We start from the raw sequence: 27,863 nt of genomic DNA, 5'->3' as shown, positions 1-27,863 counted from the left end.
CTGCGTTTTCGGTTTCCTCGTTGACAAAACTTCTGGTGTCTGTGTTATTTCTTTTCCACATTATATTTTCTATATAATTGAAATATCACAGGTTGTGGTAGTTCAATCAATTGGTAAATCCAACCTTTGGTTGTTGATTGAAATTGATTGATACTTGAATATTGGTCTTTGGTAGCGTTCAAGTTGTTTCTCATAATAATCAGAGTCGCGGGTTTCTATTTGTTTGATTTGCTGATTACATTGAGAAACAAAGATATAACTCTTGGATATATTTTCCTTGATTGAGTTTGACTGTCTAGTTGATTCTCTTGGAATTATATTGGATTTAGTCCATACAGTTTGCCTAAACGAAATATTGGATGTGGTTATTAGACCCCCGCTCTTTCAGCAAGGTCGCTCATGTTGTTTTCTTAGGAATGACATCTAATGGGGAAGAGTTCTTCATTGAACCTGTGTTTAATTGTCATATCTTTATGGGGAATGCGGCTGTGGAATAATATAAGAGTTATATTGTATCATTATTGTGAGAATCCAAACTTTTTTCTCGTGTTTAACTAAACCCATTATTCGAATTCTTCTGTGAGAATACCTAAAATTTTAATACTCCAAATGCTTTTTAACACTCTTAGGTTGTCCCTTATGAATATTGATGTGCATGCCTAGTGGACCCCGTAGAACACATCATGCTTGACAAGTGGTGTGAAGCCAGGGAGAAATGGAACAAATAGAAATAGAGAGGAGAAAGGGGTTTTATTGAATTTTCTTCTTTTCTTCTCATCTTCGTCCGTTGGTTTTTCTTCCTCTCATCAGAGATGCGAGAGTTTGATCTGGTGTTCCGTCGATTCTATAACTGGCATTAATCTATGGTTGGGGATACGTAACAAGGTTTTCGATTTGGGGGTTTATGAAACTAGGGTCCTTATATAGAAAAATGGAGGACTTTTGGAGAAAGGATTTGATTCATATAGCTCATTACTCTTCAAACTTGACTTGGCTTTCAAGCCCTAGCAATTGCATCTAAGTATTAAGGGGCTTAGAGTTGAGAAATCATATGGTTGCTACTGATGTTGAGTTTTGTTGGATGGAAATGTGATTAAGGGGTGAATGAATGTTGTTTCAATTCAATTTGTGGATCCATTCAAATGCTAGTATCCTAAAAGTGAAAATGAATACGATCATGAGCGTTTTGGGAGACATCTCAATTGTTTGTGTTTGGGGTACCATTTTGATGTTGGTGATGGAACTGGTGGTGCAAAGAAAGTCAATTGAGTGGAGGTAATATATGTATGCAGATAAGTTATATTTGCAACTTTTTTTTTGTACTGGTGTTAATAGGTTCATGCATGCTAAAGGATCCGTTGGTGTTTGGTATAGAAATGATTCCATGGTGATTTATTTATGTGGATTTATTCTCCAATATCCTGTCTGCATTATTGCAATTTACATTCAGTTGTTATAGTTTGTTCTGATGTTTTTTGCTTGTTACACTTACGAATGGGATTACCGATTTTATCACCTAATCCATACTGGTTTGGTTTCATTTCCATGTCTCTTGTGTTAAAGAAATGAATTACTGACTGAAGTTAGGATGAGAACTTGGGTATGAAATTGGTGGTGTTTTTGGATGTATTTCAGCTGTAATACATTGAAGCAAGTATTGTTCTGGTGCATGGCTAAGATTTGTGACTATTTAGAACTTATGGTTGATTAGGAAACTTGGGTTTCTTTCTTAAATTGATTTTGCAGGGAAGTGCATGTATAAAAGGGTGAAGAAAAATAGTAGACTACTACCAGGAAGTGCACATCAGATGTTTGACAGAATTTCCAAGAGGAAAAACGAAGTTCAATTGAGATTTGATGAGTCACTCGCATTCTTTAACCACTTGAGGTAGGCAGTCTAATGTTTATTTTATTCTTTTGTAACATTAAATTTTTATGCCTATTGTGCGAGCAGCCTATTTACCATAAAATGATGGCATATTAGTCTTGTTAGTTTCATTTTGTGCCACATGAAACTCCCATTTCGTATTTAGAAGGAAACTCACAGTTAGGGTGGTAGATGAATCGATTTTGATTGCTCGTTAAACAGTTAAGCTTGGACCAAATTTGTAACTGTTAAAGGAATAGTGTATAGAGGTTGTTTGCATGCTAAGTTTACACTATTAAACCTCATTCTTAAGCGTTTCGCACAGCCTATTATTAGCATATATCTACCATCCAAATATTTAAATTAATGGTTGAAAATGTTCAATTCAGGAAATCCGTAATTAATTACAATCTAATGTATAGCTAGTTACTCTTAGATTTTACTAACATTATGTATGGGATTGCCTATGGATACGATTACGGCAGTGCATGGTGTGAGTTTTGAACTGTGATTCTTATTGGTATTGCCGTTGTTACCACTACTAAATGAATCTGGACAGTTTAACCTTAAATTCCATTTCTGTAGTTTTAACTTGGGAACTGATGACTGTTTGCAATGAAATTGGTTTTACTTGTAAATTGTCAGTATTCCCTTTTTCTTGTGGGAGCACACGATATTAGGGTGCTAAGTAAATTCTAAGTAAATTCCTTGTTTGTGCTAAGTAAATTCTTTGTTTGTTTTGAGCACACGATATTAGGGTGCTAAGTAAATTATATTTTTATTTGAAATGCTTATTATGAACATCGACTTTTTACTGATTCCACACTTAACTACTACCATGTGCAAGTATGAGGCTCGGCTAGCGTACAGTTTCATTTATGGTGGACAACATTTTAGCACTACTCTTGTATCGTGTAAATATTTTCAGTGATTCCTTGAAATTATAGGAAGATTAGTTGTGTAAATATTTTTAGTGATTCCTTGAAATTATAGGAAGATTAGTTTTGATTAAGTACCTAACCGTATTCCATAATTTGCAAGTCCTGTATCGGCGTTTCAAATATGGTTTAATAGTTTCTCATTTTCACCGCCGTGTACAAATTATCCGTTATGTAGCTCCCAATCTACGGCTGGTTGGATTTTTTTTTTAAATGCGAGCAAGTTATGCAAATACGGACTGTGAATTGTAAAATAGTTATATAACATCCGCTTGACTGTGCTAACTATTTGGTCCACATTCTTACTGCCCTAAAATATTTATAGAAATGCATTTTTGTTTCTTATAAATAGGACTTAATTAGCTTATGGTTCTCATGTGTGGACTGAGACGAGAAGACTAGAATTTGAAAATGACATCGTGTCAGATTAATGTGGTATGACTGGCTAGTCTAAAACTGTTAGCTGTGGGTATCTTTTGAACTTATGTATTGTGGATACTTTCCAAATAAGGTTGTGTTAGTTGGAGGACAAATCAGTACGTCCTTAGTTTCGGACTAAGGGTAGTCCTTCTGCTGTATTAGTTCTTTTATGACTACAACATATTATGGTCTATCGTCTTGTATGTTTTGAGGCATCTTATCGTCTTAGCTAGTATGCCGGTATTGTAATTTCATTATGACTGCTAGGTCCCGATATATAGGTTGCCGGTATTGTAATTTCATTATGACTGCTAGGTCTCAATATATAGGTTTTGATGTTGGTTAGCGTATGGTAGACTGGTTAATATTATTTTTGGCCAACTACTGCAATGACGACAATCAAGTGGTATAGGGAGTATCCTAGCTTGTGGAGTTCCTTGTTTGTCTTATATAAATGTGTAATACTTGGAATATAAGTTGATATATGTTCCATGTTATTTTGCTTTGGTTCTTTGTAATACTTGGAATATAAGTTGATATATGTTCCATGTTATTTTGCTTTGGTTCTTTGGCGCGATGGTATTTTTAGCAATGTGCTTGATAGGGTTGTTTGATGTTTTAGTAAAATGGTTCTTAATAAAGCAACTTTGGCTAGCATGGCTAGCTATCAAATGAGCTGTTTTATTCTACCAAAGAAAATAACAAAAAAAAATTGATGCACTACAAAGAGAATTCTGGTAGGGAAAGGAAACTAACCACAGAGGTTATTACCCAAAATCTTACTCTTGTCTTTGCAAACCCATGAGTAAGGGGGATTAGGAATTAGAAATGCACATAAGTTCAACCTAGCAATGATAACAAAATTAGCTTGGAGATTGTTAACTGAGCCAGAAGCCCTTTGGGTGACACAATTTAAGCCTAGATACTTCAGAAAAGCCTCAGCTTTCTTAGCTAAAACCCCATCTACAAGTTCTTGGATTTGGAAGTGTATTAGGGTATTCATCTAGTTGAGCAAAACAGTATTTGGGAGATAGAAAATGGTAATAGTACCAATATATGGGAGGATAGATGGATACCCAACTTGGAAGTCAATCTTAGTGCCTTTAGAACTATTAATAACTCTCACTTAACACTTGTGAAGGATCTTATTGATCCAATCACTAAGAAGTGGAACTCTCCTCTAATATGTGAATTGTTCCCAGAACACATTGCTAGGAAAATTAACAACATCAGAATAGCTATAAACAAAAAAAGACACCCTCAGATGGCTTCTTACCAACTCTGGCATCTTCACTGTTAAATCTATGTATAATAAGCTCAATGAAATCTATGTATAATAAGCTCAATGAAAGAACAATGAACCACTTCAATTTAGGACAGCCTGACTCTTTTTGGAAAAACTTATGGAGTCTTAATGTGTCTCAAATGATCAAAATAGTTTCTTGGAAGTCTTTACAAAATGCTATATATACAAATCTGAAAATTATCTAAATTCATGTAGGATATCCATCCTAACTGTTCCTTTGGTTGTTTCCTTTGGTTGTCAAGAGCATGAATCTAAAGAACATCTAATGCTTTTTTGTCCTTATGCCAAGACTGTTTGGGCAGCTGAACCATACTCAGTTGAACTAAACTTAGACAGCACTATTACCTTCTTAGATATTTGCAAGTAATGGTTAGGAAAAAAAGGACCCAATTATACCCATAGAAATCATATTGACCAAAGCTTGGTTCATCTGGAAGGAACGATGCAATAGACCATTTGAAACAAAACAACAAACTAGTTCTCAATTAGCCTTAGAAATACAAATATTTCTAGACTTCTGGTATAAGGATAACCCTTCATTCAGAAAAATCTCAACAGACAATTGAAATTCCAAAGTGGCTACAACACAAAAGAAACTTAATATTGATGTTGCTTGAATTTCTAAAGACATGCCTGCAGGTTTTTCATTAATCTTTAGAAATTATGCAGGAAAGTTTGAACAAGGCAGAGCAGGTTCAGTCACAACTTCTTCCCTAGAAGAAGCGGAAGCTCTAGGAATGCTGCAAGGAGCTAACTGGGCGTTACAAAGAAGATTCACAAATTTCAGTGTGGAAGGTGATTGCAAGAACCTGTTTGATTATTTGAATGGGAAACCATCTCAAATTTCCATGCAGAATCAAGCTATTATGGACGAAGTTAAAAGAGTCTTTTCTGGTTGTCAAAACTTGTTGTTTTTTTTACATTCCTAAACAATGTGGCAGATACTCTTGCAAAAGAGGCCAAAACTTTCCTTAACTCTGTTGATTGAGTCAATGATCCACCTATTCGTATTTTACAAAGTTTAGAAGTAGATATATCTAATGTCTATCCCTAACATTACAAACTTGTTAGTAGAGCTTTCATTTGGGATTTGTGAAGCCATATCCAATTATTCTCTAAGATTTACTCGAGATTTATCTCCGATAGGTAAGATATAAAAGGTAATCACAACAGTTCTTCGTCTCAGACTCTTGTGATTCCGCAATAACTTATTTTGTTAATCAGTTAGGTTATTGTGAGGTGACTAATATTTCTAGGCCGGTCTTCGGGAGTATAAGACCAAATTATTAGTTGGTTCCTGTTCACCTTGACCTTTGTATTAAACTACGGAACAAACAGAATAAAGGATAGACATACCTGTGGGAGGCATATTTGTTTATAAGTCTTCGACTTTGGGTCGTAACAAATCTTAGTTGTGAATGAGATCATCTAAGGGAATCAAGTGTGCAGAATCTAGCGTGGTTCTAGAGGCGTAAGGAATGCGACTGTACCTTAATCGGTGTGAGACTTGGTTAGATCTCAACTAGATTCCAGTCCGAAATTAAATTATAGTAGGCGAGGCTGTAGCGGCTTAATACAGTATGATGTTAAAATTTGGACTAGGTCCCGGAGTTTTTGTGCATTTGCGGTTTCCTCGTTAATAAATTTTTTGGTGCTTGTGCTATTTCTTTTCCGCATTATATTTGTCTATATAATTGAAATATCACAGGTTGTGCGTAGTTCAATTAGTTGATAAATCCAACCTTGTTTGTTGGATAGAACTTGATTGACACTTAAGCATTGGTCTTTGGTACCGTCCAAGTTATTTCTCATATCAATCAGGCTCGCAGATTTCTATCTGTTTGATTTGTTGATTGTATTGAGAAAGAGATAAAAAAAACTCTTTGATATAATTCTTGATTGAGCCTCGCTTTTAAGTTGGCGCTCTCGAAATTAAATTGGAGTTTAGTCCATACATATTGTCGAACGAATTGTTCGGGGTGGTTGTTATACCCCGCTTTTTCAAGTGAGGTATAGTTACACTAGCTAACTAGAGAGGATGAAAGTCTAATTGTTCATAAAATATTTGAGAAAATGATTATTATTAAAGGTGTTGATGATTGATGATTTTGTGATGTGTACTATGCTTAGTACAAATGGATCGAATTACCAGATTGTAAATCTGCTTCTTAAGGAATGCAACCTCTAACTAAACTCTTCTCTTTCATTAATGAACTCAGCAAAATGTTCTTACACACTAAAGAAAAAAGCAAATGATTAAACCATATAGCCAACGGCTAAGCAACGAACACGTGTCATTATCCGGAAGGCTCACTACTAACCAATTAGGATAAGAATTATAACTACACGCACACAAGGAATAGAGGCAGCCAGGTGTCCACAAGGACTCAGTTGGACCATGACATTGACTTCCCCTAAACAGTATCCTTGTCCTCAAGGATAAAATTGTGATAGTATGCCTTGATGGAAGATAGCTCCTCCCAAGTTGCATCTTCAGGAGCTGAGTTAGTCAACTGAATCAAGACCTGCCTCACTAGCCTTTTGCCAATCAGCATTGTTCTGTGTTGTAATACCTTCTCAGGTCTCATAATGATTTCACCTTCATTAGCTACAACAGGTAAAGTGGGAGAGGGAACATGCTTTTGACCAATCTGTTTCTTTAATTGAGAGACATGAGTACTAGATGAATTCTGTCCTGTGAAGGTAACTGCAACTTATATGCCACTGTGCCAATCTTCTGCAATACAGGAAATGGGGCTTGAAATTCTTTCTCAGAGCAACTGAAGCTTGTCTGTAAGGCTAGAGCTTTAAATAAACCATGTCTCCTACAAGAAATTCTCTGTCAGTTCTATATTTATCAGCAAAAAACTTCATTCTTTCTTGAGCCTTGTGAAGGGATTCCTTTAATGTCAAGCATAGATTCTCTGTCCTTCATGTAAGTCTCAACAACAACTACTGAAGTTGTTGCAGAAGAAGTAAAAGCCATGTGAGGTGGTAAGTAGCCATAAAGGGCTTGAAAAGGGTACATCTTCAAACTAGTGTGGTAGCTAGTATTATACCACCATTTTCTTGGTTTGTGACCAGTAAGACATCTCAGATAAGTTTCCAAGCATGAATTAACTCTTTCAGATTGTCCATCAGTCTGGGGATGGTATGTTGTACTGAGATTTAAGATTGTGCTCAATTATTTAAACAAGTTTTTTCAGAAATTACCGGTACAGACCTTATCTCTTTCTGAAACAATAGATGCTGGCAAACCATGAAGCTTAAATACCTGATCCAAGAATGCTTTGGCCACAGAAGCAGCTGTGTATGGGTGATGAAGGGCAATAAAATGGTTGTATTTTGTTAGCCTGTCAACAACCACTAAGATAACACTTTTCTGCCACTCATAGGGAGGCCTTCAATGAAGTCCAATGTAATATGTTGTTAAGCATGTTGGCGTACTGGAAGTGGATGCAATAATCCATATGGAAAGTGGTGCTCTCCTTTATTCCTTTGGAAAGTATCACAAGCAGCTACAAATAGAAGTATGTCTTTTATGGAAGTAGGAAGTGGACAAGTACGCATAGCTGCAACCTTATTTGGATCAACACAAACACCTTCTGAAGTAATAATGTGGCCCAAGTACTCCAACTGAGGTTGTCCAAAACAACATTTGGACATTTTTGCATAGAGTTGGTGTTGTCTTAATAAGGAAAAAACTATCTTCAAGTGTTCAGTGTGCTCTTCCATGGAGGAACTATAGATTAAAATGTCATCAAAGAAAATCAACACAAACTTTCTTAAATATGGTGCAAAAACGTCATTCATAAGAGCCTGAAAAGTTGCAGGTGCATTAGTTAGGCCAAATGGCATAACTTTGAATTCATAATGACCATGATGGGTCCTGAATGCAGTCTTGAAAATGTCAGCAGGATTGACTAATATCTGATGATAACCAGCTCTCAAATCTATCTTAGAAAGCACCTTGAACCCCTTTAATTCATCCAACAGCTCATCCACAAGAGGAATTGGAAACTTGTACTTTATGGTAATACTATTTAACTTTCTGTAATCAACACAAAATCTCCAAGAACCATCTTTTTTTTTTACTAATAGAATTGGAGATGCAAATGGGTTGTGGCTCTTTTGAATGACACGAGTAGAGAGCATATCTTTAACAAGTTCTTCAACTACTCCTTTTTGTATGTATGGGAACCTATAGGGTCTCTGATTAGGAGGTTGAGAATCAGGCTTTAAAGGAATGGAATGGTCCAAACTTCTATGAGGTGAGAGTGAAGTTGGATCAGCAAAGATGTCATGATATTCCTCTAAAAGTGGTAGTAATGGTGAATGAATAGGAGGTGGTAAGGATGAGGAGGTGACAGAAAAGAAGTGCCTAATAAGGCCATGAGTATTTTTTCTGAAATGTTTTTTGACTGCTGAGCTGCTCACCATGAGCAGAGAAGGTTTAGTATTAGTGCCAGTTAAGGTGATTTGTTCGCCATTATGCACAAAGGAAATACTAAGTTTAGAAAGGTTGAAAAGAACATCACCTAGTTTTCTGAGCCAATCATCTCCAAGGACCATATCACAGCCTCCAAGTGGTAGTAATCTGAGATCTTCAGTGAATTTATGGTCTTGAATGCTCCAAGAAAGTTTTGAGCAGGAGCCAGTGCTTATAGTTTTCTCACCATTGGCTACTGTAACTAGCATGTGAGGAGTAGACTCTATCTTGCAGTTGAGTTTAACAGCTAATGCAGAATTAATGAAGCTTGTAGTGCTTCCAGTATCAATGAGAATGTAAACTGAATGCTTTTTTAGAAATCCAGGAATTCTGATGGTATCCCCCGTGGTATTCCCAGTTAGAGCATGTAATGAGATCTCCATATCAGACTCAACTGGTGAGTCAACAGCCTCCTCAAAAATGTCCTCTTCTGTGTCATTGTATTGAGTGTCAGTTTTCTCATCTTGGACCATAAATTGTCTACTGCTATAAACCTCATCACAATTATAACATAGACCTTTTTCTCTTCTTTGGCGCATTTGTTCCTGTGTAAGTCTTTTAATGATAGGTGTTGAATATTGTTGTTTAAGGGGAGTGGTGGGAGAAGATTTAGGTATTGTAGGGGCCGACTTAGGTGTAAAGGTAGAGGTAATGATAGGTTTTGGAGGAAGATTATAATAAAATAATGGTCTGGTGGATGTGAAAACAGTGGGTGTTTGTTTAGTTGGCTTATAGAGCAACTGACACTTCTACTCTTACATTCTAGCTAATGAAAAAGCTTGACTGAGTGTACTAGGGTTGAACATATGCACTGAATTGCGAATTTCTTCATTAAGACCACTGATGAAACTCATGATAAAGTATCTCTCATCCAAGGAGGGATTGTAATTAAGCATTAAGGATTTAAGAGATTCAAACAATTCATAATATTCTTCTATAGAATTGATTTGCATCAATTTATTAAAAGATCCAATAAAATTTTCATCTACTGGATTTTCAAATCGAGCACAAATACCTTGAGCAAATTCAAACCAAGACATACGAGGGCGACCAACTTTAAAATTTAACAACCACTTATTTGCCTTACCATCAAGATATATAGTTGTTATATCAACATTTCTATTATCATCAATCTTGTGAAGGAAAAAGTACTTGTTACATTTTCGAATCCATCCACGAGGGTTCTCCCCATCAAATCTGGGTAGATGCAGTTTAGGAATTCGATTGAAGGGTGGGTTTGGAGAATTTGGAGGAAAAGAGCCAAAATTAGGAGGAGTTACCTGTATTTCACCACCGGAATGGACGCCTTGTGCTCCTTGTGCAGATTTAAGAAATAAACCCATCTGCTCTGTAAGATTTTTAACCGCAGCTGAAATTTCCTTGCAAAGCGTGGAAGTATCTTTCAGTTCTTTCTCAAAACTCTTGAGACGATCATTTGTGTGTTGCCGATCTTTAGTGAAGAGGTCGTGAAGATCCTTCACTGATTTTGGATCGGAACCAACCATTTAGAAAAGAATTTTTTTTTTTGAGATGGCTCTGATGCCAATTGTACTATGCTTAGTACAAATGGGTCGAATTACCAGATTGTAAATCTGCTTCTTAAGGAATGCAGCCTCTAACTAAACTCTTCTCTTTCATTAATGAACTCAGCAAAATGTTCTTACACACTAAATAGCAAATCAAATTATTAAACCGTATAGCCATCGGCTAAGCAACGAACACGTGCCACTATCCGGAAGGCTCACTACTAACCAATTAGGATAAAACTATAATTACACCCACATAAGGACTAGAGGAAGCCAGGTGCCCACAAGGACTCAGATGGACCATGACATGTTGACGATGCAACCTATCTAATCTAATCAAGGTAATGTTTTCCAGTTGATCCTAGTATGTTTGGAATGCTTGGGTAGCTTTTAAATGTAGAATATAGTTTGAAATCAATTAAGTTCTTATGTACGAAATCATCTTTTTATGTAATGGTATTATGTTTACTGCTCATTATATATGAACTTAATTAGGTACTTTAGAGACATAATTAGACTTAGATTTATAAAATGAAGTTGTAGTACGCCGGATGATGGTTCTGTGCATATAAATTTTGTTCCGTTTGGACGAGTAACGAGTGAGATATAGATGCTGGAAATCTAGTCGACGCAGCAAAACCCAGGTCTATTCAGTCACAAGTTTGAATAAGTGAGATTTGGAAAATAATCAGTACGCAAAAGTTGTAGAAGGTGATCTCGTGTTTCTAATGAACCTTAGTTTGTTTAGTTTGGATTTATAGGATGTAATCTACAGACCTTAGAAGTTGACCCCGTGAGTTATGTTCAGGAAAGAGTTGGAATAATTTCCGAGTTTTTGGTGAAGAAGATGACTGAGTCAGACAACTGACTTAGGTGACCGTTTGACTTGGTATGAGTCAGACCAATGCGGGTCGTGGACCGAGTAAATGGGTCGGGTCGTGGGTTGACCCGACGGGTCAGTAAATGGGTTAGTGGGTTGGCTCAGTGAGCCAGGCCGGGTTAGGCCCAACGGGCTTGGGCTTTGTGCAAAAAATCTTATTTTGAGTATTTGGATCACTTATGGTCCGAATTAGCTTTCGGTTCCTTCTGCTAAGTTGTAGAGTTTTTTGAGGGCTTTCTATTGGCACCAAAATTTGACTCAATTTGGATAAGTATATATTAATTTATGCCTAGAACACTTAATACTAGGTTGTGGGGACCATTACCAAAACTAGAACCTTTAGTTATTTGACTTAGCCTATAGCTGGAGACTTGTATGAAATTATATTGTGATTATTGTGTGAGACTGTTGGTTAAACTGTTAGAGTGTTTGGGTGATTAACAGTTAGTCTATATTAACAACGATCGATTCAAAGGATGAACCAGTGGATTGAGAATCTTAATGTATGCGTGGCTTGTCAAAAGAGGTGGGAATCGATAATGAACTCTCTTGTATTCATTATTATGAGTTTTCCATGGTTATTTGCTTGTATGTTGGTGGTTCCTTAGTATTACGGGTGTGACAACCCGATGTATACGCCTATTATGCGTTGGGGACTTCCTCATGTTTGCCGGTATGGAATGGTGCTGAGGCCAGATTTTTCCTAGTAGTATTTATTAATTTTATTATCTAGAGGAACTTTTAACATATGAGTAAAATGTGTTTTGTTTTCATCCTACATGCATTATAGTTTTGATGAATGTTTGAAATTTTTTTATATATTTCTTCAGAGCACCCCTTTGGCGATGATGTGCTCATCCGTTTCCCGCTTCAGTTTCAGATAACAGGTTCAGTAGCGCTCGCGAAGAAGATCAAGATTGGATAATTCTGCTATATTTATTTGTTTGTACTTACATTGTTTGATATTCAAAACATTATTGTATATGTATTATTGGAGAGACAATCTATATTTTCAGAGAGGGTTTAGATTTTGGGTTAATCTTTTATTAGAACTTTTTAATTATTGCTTAAGTAGACTTTTAGATTCTTAATGCCTCATATTGTAGAATGTTGACGTAGATTTCTAAATAGGTGGACTTGGGCGCGTCACAATAACTACTGAGTTGATTATGAAGTATTGTAATCTTTTGTATTCTTTTATTAAGTATTATTATTAACCACATGTGCACAGTGGCTACTGGAGTTGTTCTTGTAATATTGTAATCTTTTGTATATCCCTAACCATTTTAATCTACAGGATTATCATCGTCTCTAACCATTTTACGAACATATTCGTATACAACCATTACCCATTGGCACTCTACTTATTCTTAGGTTGAACTGAGATATTAGATTAGTTTTTGTTGGAGACAATTTACATCCTTTATTTCCTCACCGTAGATACTTCGAAACATGTCATGTTGATCTCTGAAAATGGCAATCGCAGAATATGTTTTTTCCCTCTCTTGGTATCTCGCCTTAAGTACAGCAACTGCATATCCTTTGAAGTTCGAAACAATTGTAAGTAGTTGTTCTTCAGACATAAAAACTGGCCGGCATATCCTGTAAAGAAAAAACTGCTTTGATAAATGATCACTAAAGTCGCAACACAAATCAATTAACCGAGTTCTCATACCATCTGCACGTTTGAATGGCGATTTGGAAATCTAAACTCCAAAAATATATCTTTTTGACAGGGGGAAAGCTAATTATCAAATCAACCCAATATCGACTAGAAATCAAATATCCTTGATAAGTCAGTTTTCCCTTTAATAAAAATCAATCCTGTTATAGGGACGGCGGATTCCATTAGAGGGGCGGCGGGTAATAAGACAAAAAGGGTCATTACATGGTAATTTGAAGTGCCCCTTATAAAAAGAAAACTGAAAATGACTAATTAACCCTTACATAATTTAGTACTGATAATCTAGTTTAGTATTGATAATCTAGTTTAGTTTTGATAATCAAATTTCACTTATATTTACTCTAAAACAAATCAAAATCAGATTTTTAGAGTTAAAAAAAAAGTTTAGTGTTGAAAAGAAAAACTTTTGTGATATTTGTGAAACCCTAGATTTTGATTCACTCAACCAAAATGAGTGATTCCAGTAACAAATTTGAGACGGGTGAATCTCTATATGATAGAGACAACAAATACTATATTCCTCTTGATGGAGATCCGGATATGGAGTATTTGTTAGATGGTAGAGATGTTTTAACCCAAAGTCAAGGTCAATCTCAATCAATTAAAGAAATTAGCCAATAAAGTGAAGAACCAGAGCCTGAAAATGACCAGTTATACTTCTAAATTAGTTCCCATTAGCTTTTTGTCGCTCAAAACTATCTAAAATACGTAAAAAAAATCAAAACTTTTACATTTTCAGAAGAACTTACGGTTGGAATTGTGCTCTTGACCAACCGTAACTCTGTGTTACGGTTCATAAATTATCGAATACCAATCGTAACTGGTTCAATTTGGGGAAAATCCAATCAGAATACCAGTTACGGCTGGTAAAAAAAAAATCGGTACGAACCGTTGCCTAATTACGGTTTGAAACATGACAGCATATAGCAACCGTAACAAATAACGGTTAGTAACTAATGAATCGAGACCAACAGTAACTGACTTACGGTTGGTAAGTTTATTTGAGTTACAAGTCGTAACTCAATTACGGTTGATAACAGTGATGCAAATACAAACCGTAAAAAAAATGAAACATCCAGAAAGAATTACGGTTCGTAACTTAAGTATCGAGACCAACCGTAAATCAATTACGATTGCAAAAAAAAATCGTAACTGAACATTCTTTATCAAAATCAAGAACTTACGGTTGGTATTTGAGTTAAATGAACCGTAACATCAACCAAATATATAGTTACAGTTCCAATTGGCGTTATTACCAACCGTAACTCACATGCTACACAGAAATTTCAATTTTGTTCCAAAGCCCTGATTTTTGATAAAAAAAACTAACTTCAATCTTCGTCAGCCTTCTTCTTCGGCATCTCTAATATAGTTCTCAATTAATGATTATCATTTTTTCAAATTTCCGATTAATCGGAGACGATGAAAATTTCAGTTTTAATGTGAACCCCAATTTTAAAACTCAATCACCCAATGATTCGAAGTCATTCACCAACAATGTGAATTCCAATTTTACACCTCAATCACCCAACGATGTACTGAAAAATAATGGCGGATATGTAGATGGTTAGTTTCCAGGCATGCACCCTTTCTTTCCATCTCTGGCCTTGTACAAAGAAGAAGCTATCGTTTATTTGGGGCTGACATCTTCCCTCTGTGCCGGTTCAACTTTATTTTTTCCCGAGGTTAGTCACCTCACACATGGATGAATGATACTTTTGTATGTGGAGCTGCAAATAACGTAAATAAATGAAGATGAAGGCGTATTTCGTCGAACAGACAATACTTTCTAGAAGTTGTTGTTTTCCCTACCTGCAATACGAAATCCCTCATGATGATATTTAAATCCCATATGTGCACGTTAGCTTAAATTATGCGTTTTTAGGATGTCATACCTGTGGTCAGTTTCTCTGTTGTAGTAGAATGAAACATGGATATCATTGTCTCCTGAGTCCATCTCACTTATGGTTCCGTAAGCCTTCCTGTATTAATGGCCAAAGGCATTACTAATCGACAATTCTTTTTTTATGATCTTGTGAACTGCAGCATCCAGCTTTACTTATGCAAGAGCAACCACTGGATACTCTTCAGGAAAAAAATAGTTCCAGTTGTCTACTGCTACGAATCAGTATGTGGAAGAAAAAACGAATCAGTGGTAAAAATTAGGAAAAATGCTTACTTCATTGTTTCTTACATGATGAAGACACATTTAAATTTTTGATTCCTTAAAGTTGTTGTGCAGGGGAAGCAAATCGTTTCTATTAACGCACCAAAAAATCCAACGCAGGCAGTCCAACGCCCTGACCTCCAAAATGCCACCACCGCTTTCAGTATTGTAGTGAGAATGATAAATTATACTCAAAATTGATGATTAGCTAGGATCGATTAGCAACACAATAGTGTGATTACATGTGCTCTCAGTTGGACACTGAGGACTAAATAATAAGAAGAAATAGGGACTAAAGTGTGGCAAGATGACCTTAACTGAATTTACCATGGACGTTAAATCATTTTATGTTTAATAGTAATATATAGTTGGAATAAATTAGGCATCGAACAACCTTAATCATTCCTATAAGAACAAAACATGAGCTTAGTTGTTTACATGGAAATCCATTATAACATTGTGCATACACATGGAACGGGATGTGTCATAAGAGATGTAAGTTCACGAAAACAGATGAGATGGGTATATATACATATTTGAATCGAAACAATGCAACTACAAAGATGGAAAAAAAATGTACTTTATGCAGTAGCAGTTGTACTTAACCCAATGACCATTTGTATAAAATCTACGAAAATGTTTTCAACTCATAGGAAATGTAAGGTACTTCTGAATGTGATGTTGCTCTCAAACACTAATAATTAAATAAAGGTACGTTAGGGTATCACCCGGTCGTCATTTGAAGTATTCTCCTCATCTATGGTTTCTCTGCCAATCCACAAAAATCAAATCCTAACTATAATTTATTCACCCTCAACTTATATATTAGGGAGTAAATGGTTAAATGTATGTTCGACTGTGTAATACAAGTTATGAAAAAGGTAAAACAACGATATTCTTACATCTCATATAGAGGTCCGTCACTGAGGTCTGCATCCTTGTTACCAGTTGATGAATTTTTCACATTTGAGTTTCCTATGTTAATTCCCCATCTGTTGTGCCACCACGATTCACTGTCTTTCTGGCTCGTGCTTGATTTATAATTGCTCCACCACTATGGATTTAACTAAGAACCACAGATGTTGATTCAATTTCGTATCTTCTTAACATGAGTACTTAACAAATTTGTTTTTTGAACCGACTTAATTAATAGCCCTTTTAATTGAACATAACTTCCATTTGAAGATATTGAAGAAACCGATATCCAAATATAACAATCGAAGATAGGTTGATAAATTAAAGAACAGAAAAAAAAAATTATTCAACCATTCCCCCAGTGATTTTCACATCACTAAAAACCAAGTGATTTTCATCCCTAATTTTACAAAAATAGAAAAAACTCAACAAACCTCATCAACATTCAAACTTTATATTAAATTTATAAACAATGAGTGCAACAAAGTAAACCCACAGAAGATTAAGAGCTAAAAAACATTCAATACTAAAACAAAGAAGATGATTCAGATGTTTATGGTTAGTTACCATATTTCATGTCAACTCTATCAACAGTCCCAAGTCCCATACTTAGAGAAGAGATGTTCAAGATCTCTTCAAACCTCGCACAGAAAATTGGCCTCATTATCATAATCTACTACTTCCTTCACCTTCAGAGAAATTCTGCAAAAAAAAAAAAAAACACTATCAAATGAAAAAAAAATTAAAACACAGAAAAATTCAAGCAAATCAAATATAAACCCTAATTCAATTTGAGGGTCGGATGAAGAAGGAGACCTACACAATTTTCTTTCTTATCTGAAGCTCTGAACTATCAAACAAAAAGAATTATAACACTGAAAACATGCTTGGTTAAGGTCTCGACACATATACATATATATTTACTTTTAGTCATAGAAACTGGATACATACAAGTACATGTTATGAAAAAAAACAGATAAGCACTTCCATAGAAAATGAGTGACCTCGATCATTAAAGAAGATCCACGCAGAGTCGGCAGATTGGGAAAAACACTTTTGTTTTCAGTGTTTTCAATATCATTATGGCGTCAGATTGGGCAAACCATTAAAACTTAGAGAAAACAAAATAAAATTCAACAACTAACCAAAACAGTGTGAAGATTATACAGAAGTATATGAATAGTCTACATAAAGATGGATCATGATCAGGAAATGATTCTTCGACAAAGAATTTTAGTATGCGAGGATGAGAGACAGAGAGAAATTAGGGGAGGGTACCTGAGAAACCTTATGTTCATGAAAAGAAGAATCAAATAAAATCAAAAGATAAATTATCGAGTTTCTAATATAACCCAAATTATAAATAATTAATCGTCGATTGAAAGAAATAAAAACCCTAATTATAAATAATTAATCGTCGATTAAAAGAAATAAAAACCCTAATTATAAAATAAAATAACCCAAATGAGCCATACCTGGGATGAATGAATCAACTGGAGGGATATGTCTTGAGAGAGTATGCTGAAGAAAAAAATGGAGAAACCTGGGAAGATAATAACCTCTCTTGAGGTTTATGTAGGAAAATCTCCAAGGGATGTTTTCCTAGGGTAACGTATGAAATTTATTATCCAGGTATAAGAATTAAAGGTATTAAATGTTGCCAATACTGGCGTTTTTTTTAAGCAAATAATGGCGTTGTTAACAGGTGAACAATCTGGGAGAATAATAGAGATAATTGTTTTGTAACGGAAGAGGAGAACATGGGCAAGCATTGATCTGGGACGTTGGATGAGGACTGAAAACATGGGTTCATTTTCAGCCACGATTTGTCTTTTGCCTTTTTCTCTACGTTTAAACCAATGACAGTCGTTGATGGGAGAAAAAATCCTATTCACGTCCATTGGATTGAACAAAACACATTTGTTTTTGTTGGAATGCTATCAATATCTATGTCGAGACGAGAGAGGCTTTCAGCGTTATTAGGAAAAAAAGAACGAGACATTCTGGAAATAGGTAGTTAAATCAATTTCAACTATCTCTCTTTCCTCCCTTTCTCCCTCCTCAAACTCTAGTCGTGGCCGCCATGGCTGAGTAAATCTTAGCAAACCATTGGGTAACGATGGGTTATGAGCATCAAGGATCGAATCTGAGTGTCAAGAGTTGAAGCAGAAATGCGTAGATGTGATGGGTAGTTTTTGTTTATTTTTTCCGATTTTAGGTATTTTAGATGTCAATTATTTGTTTGTCCCTAATCGATGATTTCAATCTTTTTTCCTTCCTTCTCTTCTCTTGCTGCTTTTTCTTCTTTGATTGTCTTCTCCTTTTTTTTGGTGTTGCTTGGAATTAGTTTCTTCTCTCCTCTTCTATCCTTTCTTTGCTTGCCTCTTCTCCTTTCTGGTTGGGTCTCTCTCCGTTGTTCTTGGTTTTGGATTGGCTATCCTTTCTCAGTCCTCTTTCCAGATCTGTTTGTTTGAACCTAAATTGTTTTTTTTGTCTTGGTTTCTTTAATCTGTTTTTTTTTTGCCTCTGTTCTCGCAAGATGGATCTCTTGATTTCTTCTTAAGTCTTTCTTCTGTTTCTCTAGATCTGGTCCTATTGTCTGCAATTTTATCCTGTTATTTTTCTGGAGGTTTTCGTTCTTTTGATTCCGGTTTAAGAACCTGTTTTTGAATTTTATATGCAGATGTCTTTCTATTTCTTTCTCTTCTTTCTTTCTAGTTTCTCATTTTTTTATGTTTCTGGTATTCTCAGAGGGTGTTGTTGTGTTCATTGCGTCTCTAATTTTTATTTTTCGACTAGTTTATTTTTTGAAAATCTTGTGACTATTTATGTTGTTAGGATGATAGAATAAGTAAATGATTGCTAATGGTGGTGAGTGTTTTTGTTTAGTCTCAACTTGGTAGACTAAAATATGATTCTAAAATGTAGTGGATCAAAGCCGGAATTTTTGATTGTATGTGATTCCCCTCTCCCTATCGGTTCTCTTTGCGTGTTAGCTCTCTTGACCTGGTTCTTTGTAGGTCTAGGTAGTTTCACTGTCCCTTCAATTTCCTCTGTTTGCTAAGATTCTGTTTTCTCTATTCCCCTTTCTTTTCTTGGTTGTTTTCTCTTCTTTTATGCCGACTAATTTACTCTTTCTCTCTTGCGTTCTCAGGGTCTTTGTTAAAAGCATTGTCGTGCCTTTAAAATCTGTTTAAATACTGATTTTTGCATGTAGATTTTTGAGTTCCCTCTATGTTCTCTTTCCTCTCTTTGTATGCTCTTGATTGGTCTGTTCTGGTTACCCTTCGTGTTGTAAATTAGTTAATAAAAACTTATTGTATGTAATGCTTTGTGTCGGGTGAGTGTAGGATGCTTTAGTTCATTTTGTAATGTATGCTAATTTTTCGTTTTTCTAGCTTGAATTGTTTTAAACTAGGTGTCAAATAGTTATAAGAAATCTTTTTCATCTGCGTTTGGACTTTGGGGTTTCTCTTTAGATATTGATTATCACGTCTACACAACTCAAGGCTCTCACATCTAAACCATTGTTCCGCTGACCCAACAAATCCCAAAGGAAAGCTGTCATCAACCTATTGTCTTCCTTTCTATTTGCTTTCGGAAGTTTTTGCTTTAGTTTTTGCCAAGCACAGGAACGAGAATTACCAGAATCTGCTTAGAAACTCAAGCCCAGGAGTGTGACATTTTGTCGTGCCGATTTGTATCTCGGCTAAACATGAGCCTTTTTTCTGAACCTTATTCTCTTTTAAATACTTTTTCTTTATTTTATTCCTATGACAATTTTTGAGGTTCATTAGTGATAGTCTTTCTGATTTCTTCAAGGATACCTAGTTATCAATCTGTTTTACATGATTTTCTCTTGTTCAGTTGTATTTTCCTTACATGCTAGACTATTTTAAGTAATCATTACCGTTCGAATTGCACTGGACTTAGGACTTTACTTTAAACCCTTGAATTTTTTTAGGGAACTTCAATTCTGTCACTTTTTAATTTTCGGATAGTGTTAGTTGTATTTGTAATTTGCTACCTGTTTATTGACTTTCACTTTTATTTCGTATTGTGACTGTGTAAGGCTAATGTGTAATTTTCCTTACTTATGTGGTTCTTCTTGGAATAGGAAAGTGAAGACTCTTGTGAAACAACATGATGCTGAAATCAATACTGGCTGTGTCCTATTTGGTTGTATTTTTTCAAAGATGCAACTTCCACCAAACAAATCTTCGATTGCGGAAAAGGCTAAACCGTCATCCTCAATCATTAAGAAGAAATCTACTTCCTGTACAGGCCGTCGTGACACTTTTATCAGACTCGTTCATGATAGAAGGGCTCAGGAAACCTTTTTGATAGTTCTATCGCGAGCAATGGCACTCAACCTTCACAACTTGCTTGTGAAACCATACATATTGCCAGTATTAGAAGACTACTCATTGGGTACCGATGGAGAACGAATACTTCCTAGGTTATGGAAGAATTACAAATGTTTTAGCTATTTTGCAACTTTAGTTTTAGAATTTTCTTTAAGACTCATCGCGTTGTGCTCTTTTCATTCGTCAAGGTTTTATCCCTTTGGATGTGGGTTTTCCTTGTCAAGGTTTTTAATGAGGCAACATATGCGTGTCCAACACCTTTTGGTGGTTTTATCTTTTACCTTTTATTGTGTACCATTTACTTTTCTTGTAATACCTTTATTAATATTGTTGTAACCACGGCTTCTAACGCCATAAGTTCGTCTGTTGAATGAAATACCTAATTTACAGAAGAAAAAAAAACGCGAGACAAGATGAAGCCTTCACCTGCTTTTTTTCTACTCGGATATGGATGAACAGAGTGTAGCGATGGATGTGGACGATACAGATCCGTTAGATATGTTGGGTGAAGGTGTTGTTGGTCATATTAAGAACAAATTGGTCGATTCTGATTTCTTCAACAAATTTTCAGATGATTTTGATGATTCTGATATCAATTAACAGAAGAGAAAGAGGTAGAGAGAGGGATTTATCTGGTTTCTTATCCACAAAACTCGATTTTATTTTAATATTTTGGTGAGGGTTTGTATTGTTTCCTTAACGATTTGATGTTGAAATCGTTAGGTAATTACTGTTACTTCTTAATATAGAATCGAATGAAATTCGTATGATGAGTTTTTGTTATTATGTTTTGTTGTTCCATTAGATATGTGTTATTTGGAATTATTGATTTATTATTCTGTTTTTAGGGTTTTATACTAAGAATGCTTGTTTGTTGTATTATGGTATTTGGTTGTTAACGATTTTATGGTAGTTTCGTTTGTAGGTTAAATTATTGAAGTTTTGTTTAGATGAGATAACCTAATGTTCTGAACTTTTTAATTTGTTTGATTACTTGTGCTTATGGTCGAATGTTCTGAATTCTCCCGCTTGATTACTTGTGTCTAGGAAAAGATCTTGTTTTGTAGTAGTGGTTGTTCTGGCATAGTGGTAAGAGATAGGGATCTGTGGATAGGTAGCTTAATAGCATAGTAACAATAGTGGGAGAAGTTTGAACTTTATCCAAATAATGTTGTCTTACTTGGAACGAGCAGCATGTATTAGAGAAGTTCCAGTCTAGTTAAGTTAAATAAACGGAATGAGTTGTTTTGCTTGTATTTGGTTGGTGGTTGAGGAATGTGGTTTTGAATTGTCACAAGTATCCCAGATAGCAGATAATGGTTGTGATTGTATCTATTTGTCAGTTTTTTATTAACTGTTGAAGGTCAATGTCCTGTTAGTGTTGAAGTTTCATTAGTGCGTGTATATTTGCAGAACCTAAGGTGGTAATGCCCATAATCCTTATAGAAACATGATGTCATTTGATTGAGTAAAGAACTGATATCTTAGAATTTAGTATTTTATTGTCGGTCGTTCCCTCTTACATTTATGTGCTTGAAGTAGTTTTCCTTTTAGCATCTTGTACGAAAAATGTATACTTTGTAGTGTATTCATAGAGACATGGATACACCCAAATTTGAAAGTTTTAATTATAAGTTTGTGTTCATTTAGATTGATAGAAGTAAGCGGGTAGAGATTATAGAGTGACCAACGATAAGGAAAAACTTTATCACTTGCTATTGATTGGTAGGAATGTTAAACCCTAGCATATACTAGTTATTTTCTTTTTATTTTGTGTTGGAATGACTTGTATTAGATAAAGATATTAGTTACAATGAATTGTTCTGTAGAGCTGATATCCCTGATGACAAAATGGGGGATTAGAACTGCAAACTTGACAGTTTATGTGTGCTAGATAATTTATATCAATCGTCCTGCAGTTGATGTGTGTTGGAAGTTTGTTCCTGATGGCCCAATGTACCGCCTAACACTCCATTTACTCAGCATTTACTCCATTTACTCAGCATTTACTGCATGTTTGAAGTATCTGCAGTTGCAACCTGTAAGTTCGCATGCTCCCATCATTAGTATCCTTATGAAAGGATCTGCATCATATATTGTACGTAGTTGATTATGTTTATCTCATATGTGCATGAATCCGCATCATATTGTCTGCAAATTATTATTTGTAGCGAAGACTTTTTTATTTTGCAAATAAGTAATTCATTAAAAGTAACCCTTAAAACATGAGTAGTAAAGCCATCTGATATGGAATGAGTCTGCTACTCTACTGATAAAGCCGAACTAATACAAGATGGTGGAAGATAATACCAGTTTAAGTTACATTTAAAATGTTTTGCCTCTTTAGCTTAAAGATCTGCTACTCTGTTTGCAATTCTTTGGACAAACATAAAACCTAAAAAATTAGAAAAAAAGCGGACTTCCTTCTTTGCTTCCTCCATTAGCGCTTGATTCTGCCGGGATGTAGTCGATGGTTTCCCATTTAAATAGCCAAAAATTTCTCCTTAGCCTTTTTTGCTGCCTGCAAGAGTCCTATTGCTTCTGCTTCTTCTGGGGTTGTTGCGCTGCATTGTCCTGCTCTTCCTTATTCATCTGCATCATCACTAAGAATTATCGCAAAGCCAGCTGGTATATCACTAGTAACCCCAGCAGCATCAACATTAATTTTGTGTTCATTTATGCTGGGAAATTTCCATTCTTCATTGTCAATATGTAGAGGTTCCTGCCTGGAGCTGTTATTCAATCATGTATTACCAAGGTTCTGCTAAAAAAGTATATGTATTTGAATATCCATTGCTAATTGTATTGCAGTTTTTTGTGTTCCTTGAAAAACTTTGTTACATCTTTCTTTCCAAATGAACCACATTTTGGTTAAAATTATCTCTTATCTCTAAAGGAATCATAGTATTTGGTTTTTCTATCCAAGACTTGCATATATTCAAGAAATTTACATTATTATCAAAGTGGATCTGAATTGGATTATGAGCTAACTCCCATACTGAAATAGCAAAAGGACAATGCAAGAAAACATGTTTTACGGTTTCATCTTCTCTACTTCAGAAAGAACATTTAGGTGATATATCTTTCGTGGATTTAGCTAGTTTTGAATTTGTCGAAATTGCATTCTGTAAACATTTCCAAGCAAATATTTTGACTATCTGAGATACATTCAGTTTCCATAGGTCCTTCAAAAATTTATCAGTCATATTTAGATTATTGGCATTTATCTTAGCTTCCCCTAACTTGTATACATAGATTTAACTGAAAATTCTCCTGATTTTATTAATTACTAGCGTAGTTCGTCAGATTTGGAGCTATTTTGCTGTTTAAGAAAACTCCTATGTTGCAAATCCTTTCTGCAACAGTATTTGGAAACATTGAAAAGATTAAAGTTTCATTCTACTTTTTAGTGACATAATCTAAAAGATCGGCAAAAAGTGTTAAATGTTTGTTTGTATCATTACGATATTGGTTAAGGTTCTCTTTGAAATCCGGGATTCACATGTCTTCTCAAATGTTAATATTTTTTCCATCTCCTACCTCCCATATAAAGTTTTGTACTATCAATTTTAATCCTTTACCCATACATTTCCATACCCAAGAGCTATTAGATGAAATTTTGGTTCTAAATGCTGATTTTTTCCTAAAGTATCTAGGCTTCAACCGAGAAGCCCAAAGAGAATTTGGTTCACTTAGTGGTCTCCATGTCAATTTAGCAATCACTGCTAAGTTCATATGTTTAGCATTTCTAAAACCTAATCCACCTTTGTGTAATGGTTTACATAGACAAGAATAAGCTTTGGGATAAAAACCTTTTGCCTTTGCTTTCTTTCCCCACCAAAAATCTCTTTAAATTGCATTTATTTTATTTTTGATTTTTTTTGGTAAAATGAAACAACTCATCTGGAAAGTGGTTGTGCTAGCTAACACAACTTTATTTAAAACCATTTTACTTGATTGCGGTAAAACCTTCCCTTTCCATCCTTGTGCTTTGTGTTCCATTTTTTCCACTATTATTTCAAAGGTTTTTTATCTTTGATTTATCTATAAATAAAGGTGCTCCTAAATAAGAATCTTTTAAGTCTATCTTTTTTGTTTTGAGTATTTTGGCCATCATTCTTTGGTGTTTAGGATGAACTTTCGTATTGAAAAAGACCCCAGATTTTTCAAAATTAATGAGTTATCCTGAAGCTTTGCCAAAAAAATCAATAGTTTTTAGGATATTCTTGCATTCATATAAATCAGCTTTTATGAAAAGAAGACAGTCATCAACGAAAAACAATTGGAAAATTGGCTTGTTTTTAGGAGTCAACTTCACTCCATGAATTAGTTTGTCATTTTGATGAGTTAAAACATGTATAGAGAAAAATTTCATACAAATAATGAAAAGGTAAGGAGATAAAGGGTCACCCGGGGAACTATTGAGAAGAACAACAATAGAAGAAGTAGAAATACATTGATCAATCAAGTTGCAAAAATGGGAGTCGAAACCGAAAGCTTTGAGAGCAGATATTAGGAAACTCCAAGTCACCCTTTCAAAAGCCTTTGACATATCTATTTTATAATTCCTAGGCCTTCAGATTTTTTTCTTTTTGAAGGTGTGAATTATTTCGTGAGCTATTATTATGTTGTCAATGATTTGTCTATTTGATAAAAAAAATGCTTGGAAAGTGGATATTATTTTATCTAGGATCGGTTTAATTCTATTTGCTAGACGTTTCGCTATTATTTTGTAGGTGGTATTGCAGAGTCCTATTGGCCTAAATTGACTTGGATTTTTTGGCTATCTTATTTTGGGAATGTGAAAAAGAAAAGTTTTATTTAGTCCTTGATGAAGAGATGTTGTTTCGAAAAAAGTTGGATAGTTTGTGTTACTTGATCCCCTACAATGGCCCAATTTTATTTAAAGAAACTGGCTGGAAATCCATCCGGCTCTGGTAATTTATCATTTTACTGTTTTTTTAGAACCTGGAATATTTCCTCCTTCGTTGGGATACTATTAGGTTCACAGTTTCAGCATTTGAGACATCAGGATGAATTGCACTAAAAATATCATCTTGATGGGTATTATATCAGTTCCATCCGCAGAAAAAAAAGTTTTGAAAATAATCATTTAGAGTAGAATGGATTTCCTTCCCATTGAAAGTAATTTCATCTGTACTCTTTTCAAATATTCAATCGTATTCCATTTCCTTTTTTGAGAGTAACTGTATAAAAATGTTGTGTTTTTTTCCTTCTCGTAAAGCCATTATGTTATCTCTTGATTGTTGTTTTGTTATTTCTTCTTGCGTATCATACAATTTTTCTAAATGTTGTAATTTTTCTTGTATTAGTTTTTCTTTTTTGTAGATATGGGTGGAAAGATTTAAATTATCTATTTGTTGAAGAGTCTTTTTAATTTGTTTAGCAGGTAAACCAAAAACATTTTTCTTCCAACCTAACAATCGGCACCCTAAGTTCTTAAGATTATCTACCAAAGATGTCGCTGGGGAATCTATGATCACATGATTCCAAGAATTTTGAATTATTTGAACACATGAGATTTCTTTTTTCCAGGTGCATATAACTTGAAGATCCAATTAAGTTTTTCATAAGCATTGTCCAAAGATAGGGAAATAGGACTATGGTCAGAACCTACTGCCACTAAGTGTGTTAAGGTGGCTTTAGGGAATTGAAGAGTCCAATCTGTATTGGCTACAACTCTATCTAATCTTTCTTGGATATTAGCAGAATCCTTTCTATGGTTATTCCAGTTAAAATCATATCCAAAATATCCTAAATCAAGAAGTCCCGCTCTTTGAAGAAATTTGCATAATACTCATTATCTTTTTTACTAAAAAGTAGTCCACCTAGTTTTTCAGATTGGTCGAAAATTAGGTTCAAATCTCCTATCAAAACCCACATCATTTCATTTTTTTGAACTTGTTCTGCTATTCTATCAATAAAATACCAAGCAATGTTTATATTAGAAGGATATCTTCTTCAAAAAAATAAATAAAAAATTAGAAGGATAGGGACTGTAGCGCCCCCTAAGCTAGCAGCTAATTAAATAACAGATTAAACTAAATAAAGCGATAATATGAATCTAAATCATTTACTTAAACATTCAATTAAGAAATCTGCTACAAAACTTAACCCAAAACTAACCCCGCTCAGAAATATATATATATATATATATATAAGAACTCCTTTCAAATGATACATATACAATAGTCATTTGGTTTGCAAATAAAATTTACAACATAATAAAAATAGCAATATTTAACTAATTAACTGAGTCAACTCCTTGAAGCTTTCGCTGTGCAATTCTGATCTGTCTTTTAACCTGAAAGTGGAAAAGGGTGAGCACAGAGTTCCCAGTAGGAATAACATTTAACTTTAAAGAAATCATGAGCAAGATTTGGAAAACAATTAATGTTTTCCCAAACATCAGTGACTAAGTCACTGGAATGCACAAACATGTATATGGACAGACTCCTTCGTCAAACAATGTATAATATTGTTGTGCAATTCCGAACTCGTAAATCCAAACCTAATCATACATATGGATGTCGACAATTCCGAACTCGCGAACTGTCGACCGATATAAGCATAAAAGCTGAATTCATGTAGATATAAATGTGAAGGAGCGTACCCTATATACCACATGTGGAAATTCTCATTTCCCATAACAATTCATAATGACATATCTTACAAGTCCTTTCCATTTCATGGAAAGATTCAAAGAATCGACAGAATTATCGTAATGCAGTTTATATAAAGCATGGAATGCATGACAGACAATGTATGAGTTGATAAACATAAACTTTTGTAAAAGAAAGAAACAATGGTTTCAAAAGAGTTAAAGTATTCCCACCTCTTTTGATGACAATCCAAGCCTACCTCGAGATCCACGATCCACTGGTTCTTCCTCTGAATCGATCGTTGTTAATAAATATCAACTGTTAATCACAAAAGCACTTTAAGAGTTTAGCCAAAAGACCCACACAAGGCTCATATGATAATCTCATACAAGTCTCTAGTTATAGGCTAAGTGAAATAACTAATGGTTCTAGTCTTATTCTTTAACTTGGTAAAAGTAATTTTGGGATAAAACAATATCTACTTATCCAAATAGGGTCAAATTGGATATCATCGGAAATCCCTCGAAAAAATCTACAACTTTTCAGAGGAACCGAAACCTAATTCGGACCATAAATGGTCCAAAAACTCAATTTACTATTTATGGCCCTAAGCCCAACCTCATGGGCCTGATCCTGTCCAACCTATCAAACCGACCCATTAACGATTTGACTAACCCATCG

The 27,863-nt window shown here is 34.8% G+C and overlaps 1 protein-coding gene and 1 long non-coding RNA gene across 18 annotated transcripts; one reads left to right on the top strand and one right to left on the bottom strand.

Moving 5' to 3' along the window:
* Positions 1-728: 728 nt before the first annotated feature.
* On the top strand, positions 729-5,539 carry LOC113330997. 2 transcript variants are annotated; one of them, XR_003350629.1, is made up of 3 exons: positions 729-1,275; positions 1,747-1,888; positions 5,201-5,539. It is a non-coding gene; the product is annotated as an uncharacterized LOC113330997 (long non-coding RNA). The 2 variants fall into 2 exon arrangements; XR_003350628.1 differs by having other exon boundaries at positions 1,747-5,539.
* An 8,908-nt stretch (positions 5,540-14,447) lies between these two features.
* LOC113331074 lies at positions 14,448-17,957 on the bottom strand. Of its 16 annotated transcripts, none has more exons than XR_003350668.1 (5): positions 17,668-17,952; positions 16,180-16,894; positions 15,305-15,410; positions 15,006-15,092; positions 14,448-14,840 (listed from the first exon to the last, which is right to left on the bottom strand). XR_003350668.1 is itself a non-coding variant. In XM_026577859.1 (5 exons), exons 2-5 carry the CDS (start codon positions 16,860-16,862, stop codon positions 14,919-14,921), a joined length of 300 nt encoding a protein of 99 aa, XP_026433644.1. In that variant the 5' UTR covers positions 16,863-16,894; positions 17,668-17,948; the 3' UTR covers positions 14,448-14,918. The 16 variants fall into 16 exon arrangements, 3 of the variants coding, with proteins under 3 accessions (XP_026433644.1, XP_026433642.1, XP_026433643.1); XR_003350667.1 differs by having other exon boundaries at positions 15,290-15,410; positions 17,668-17,951; XR_003350671.1 differs by having other exon boundaries at positions 15,006-15,195; positions 15,290-15,410; positions 16,760-16,894; positions 17,668-17,948.
* Positions 17,958-27,863: the final 9,906 nt, after the last annotated feature.

Source organism: Papaver somniferum, unplaced genomic scaffold (genome assembly GCF_003573695.1).
Source record: "Papaver somniferum cultivar HN1 unplaced genomic scaffold, ASM357369v1 unplaced-scaffold_123, whole genome shotgun sequence".
Taxonomy (NCBI): Eukaryota; Viridiplantae; Streptophyta; class Magnoliopsida; order Ranunculales; family Papaveraceae; genus Papaver; species Papaver somniferum.
This window is presented reverse-complemented; position numbering and strand designations above follow the sequence as displayed.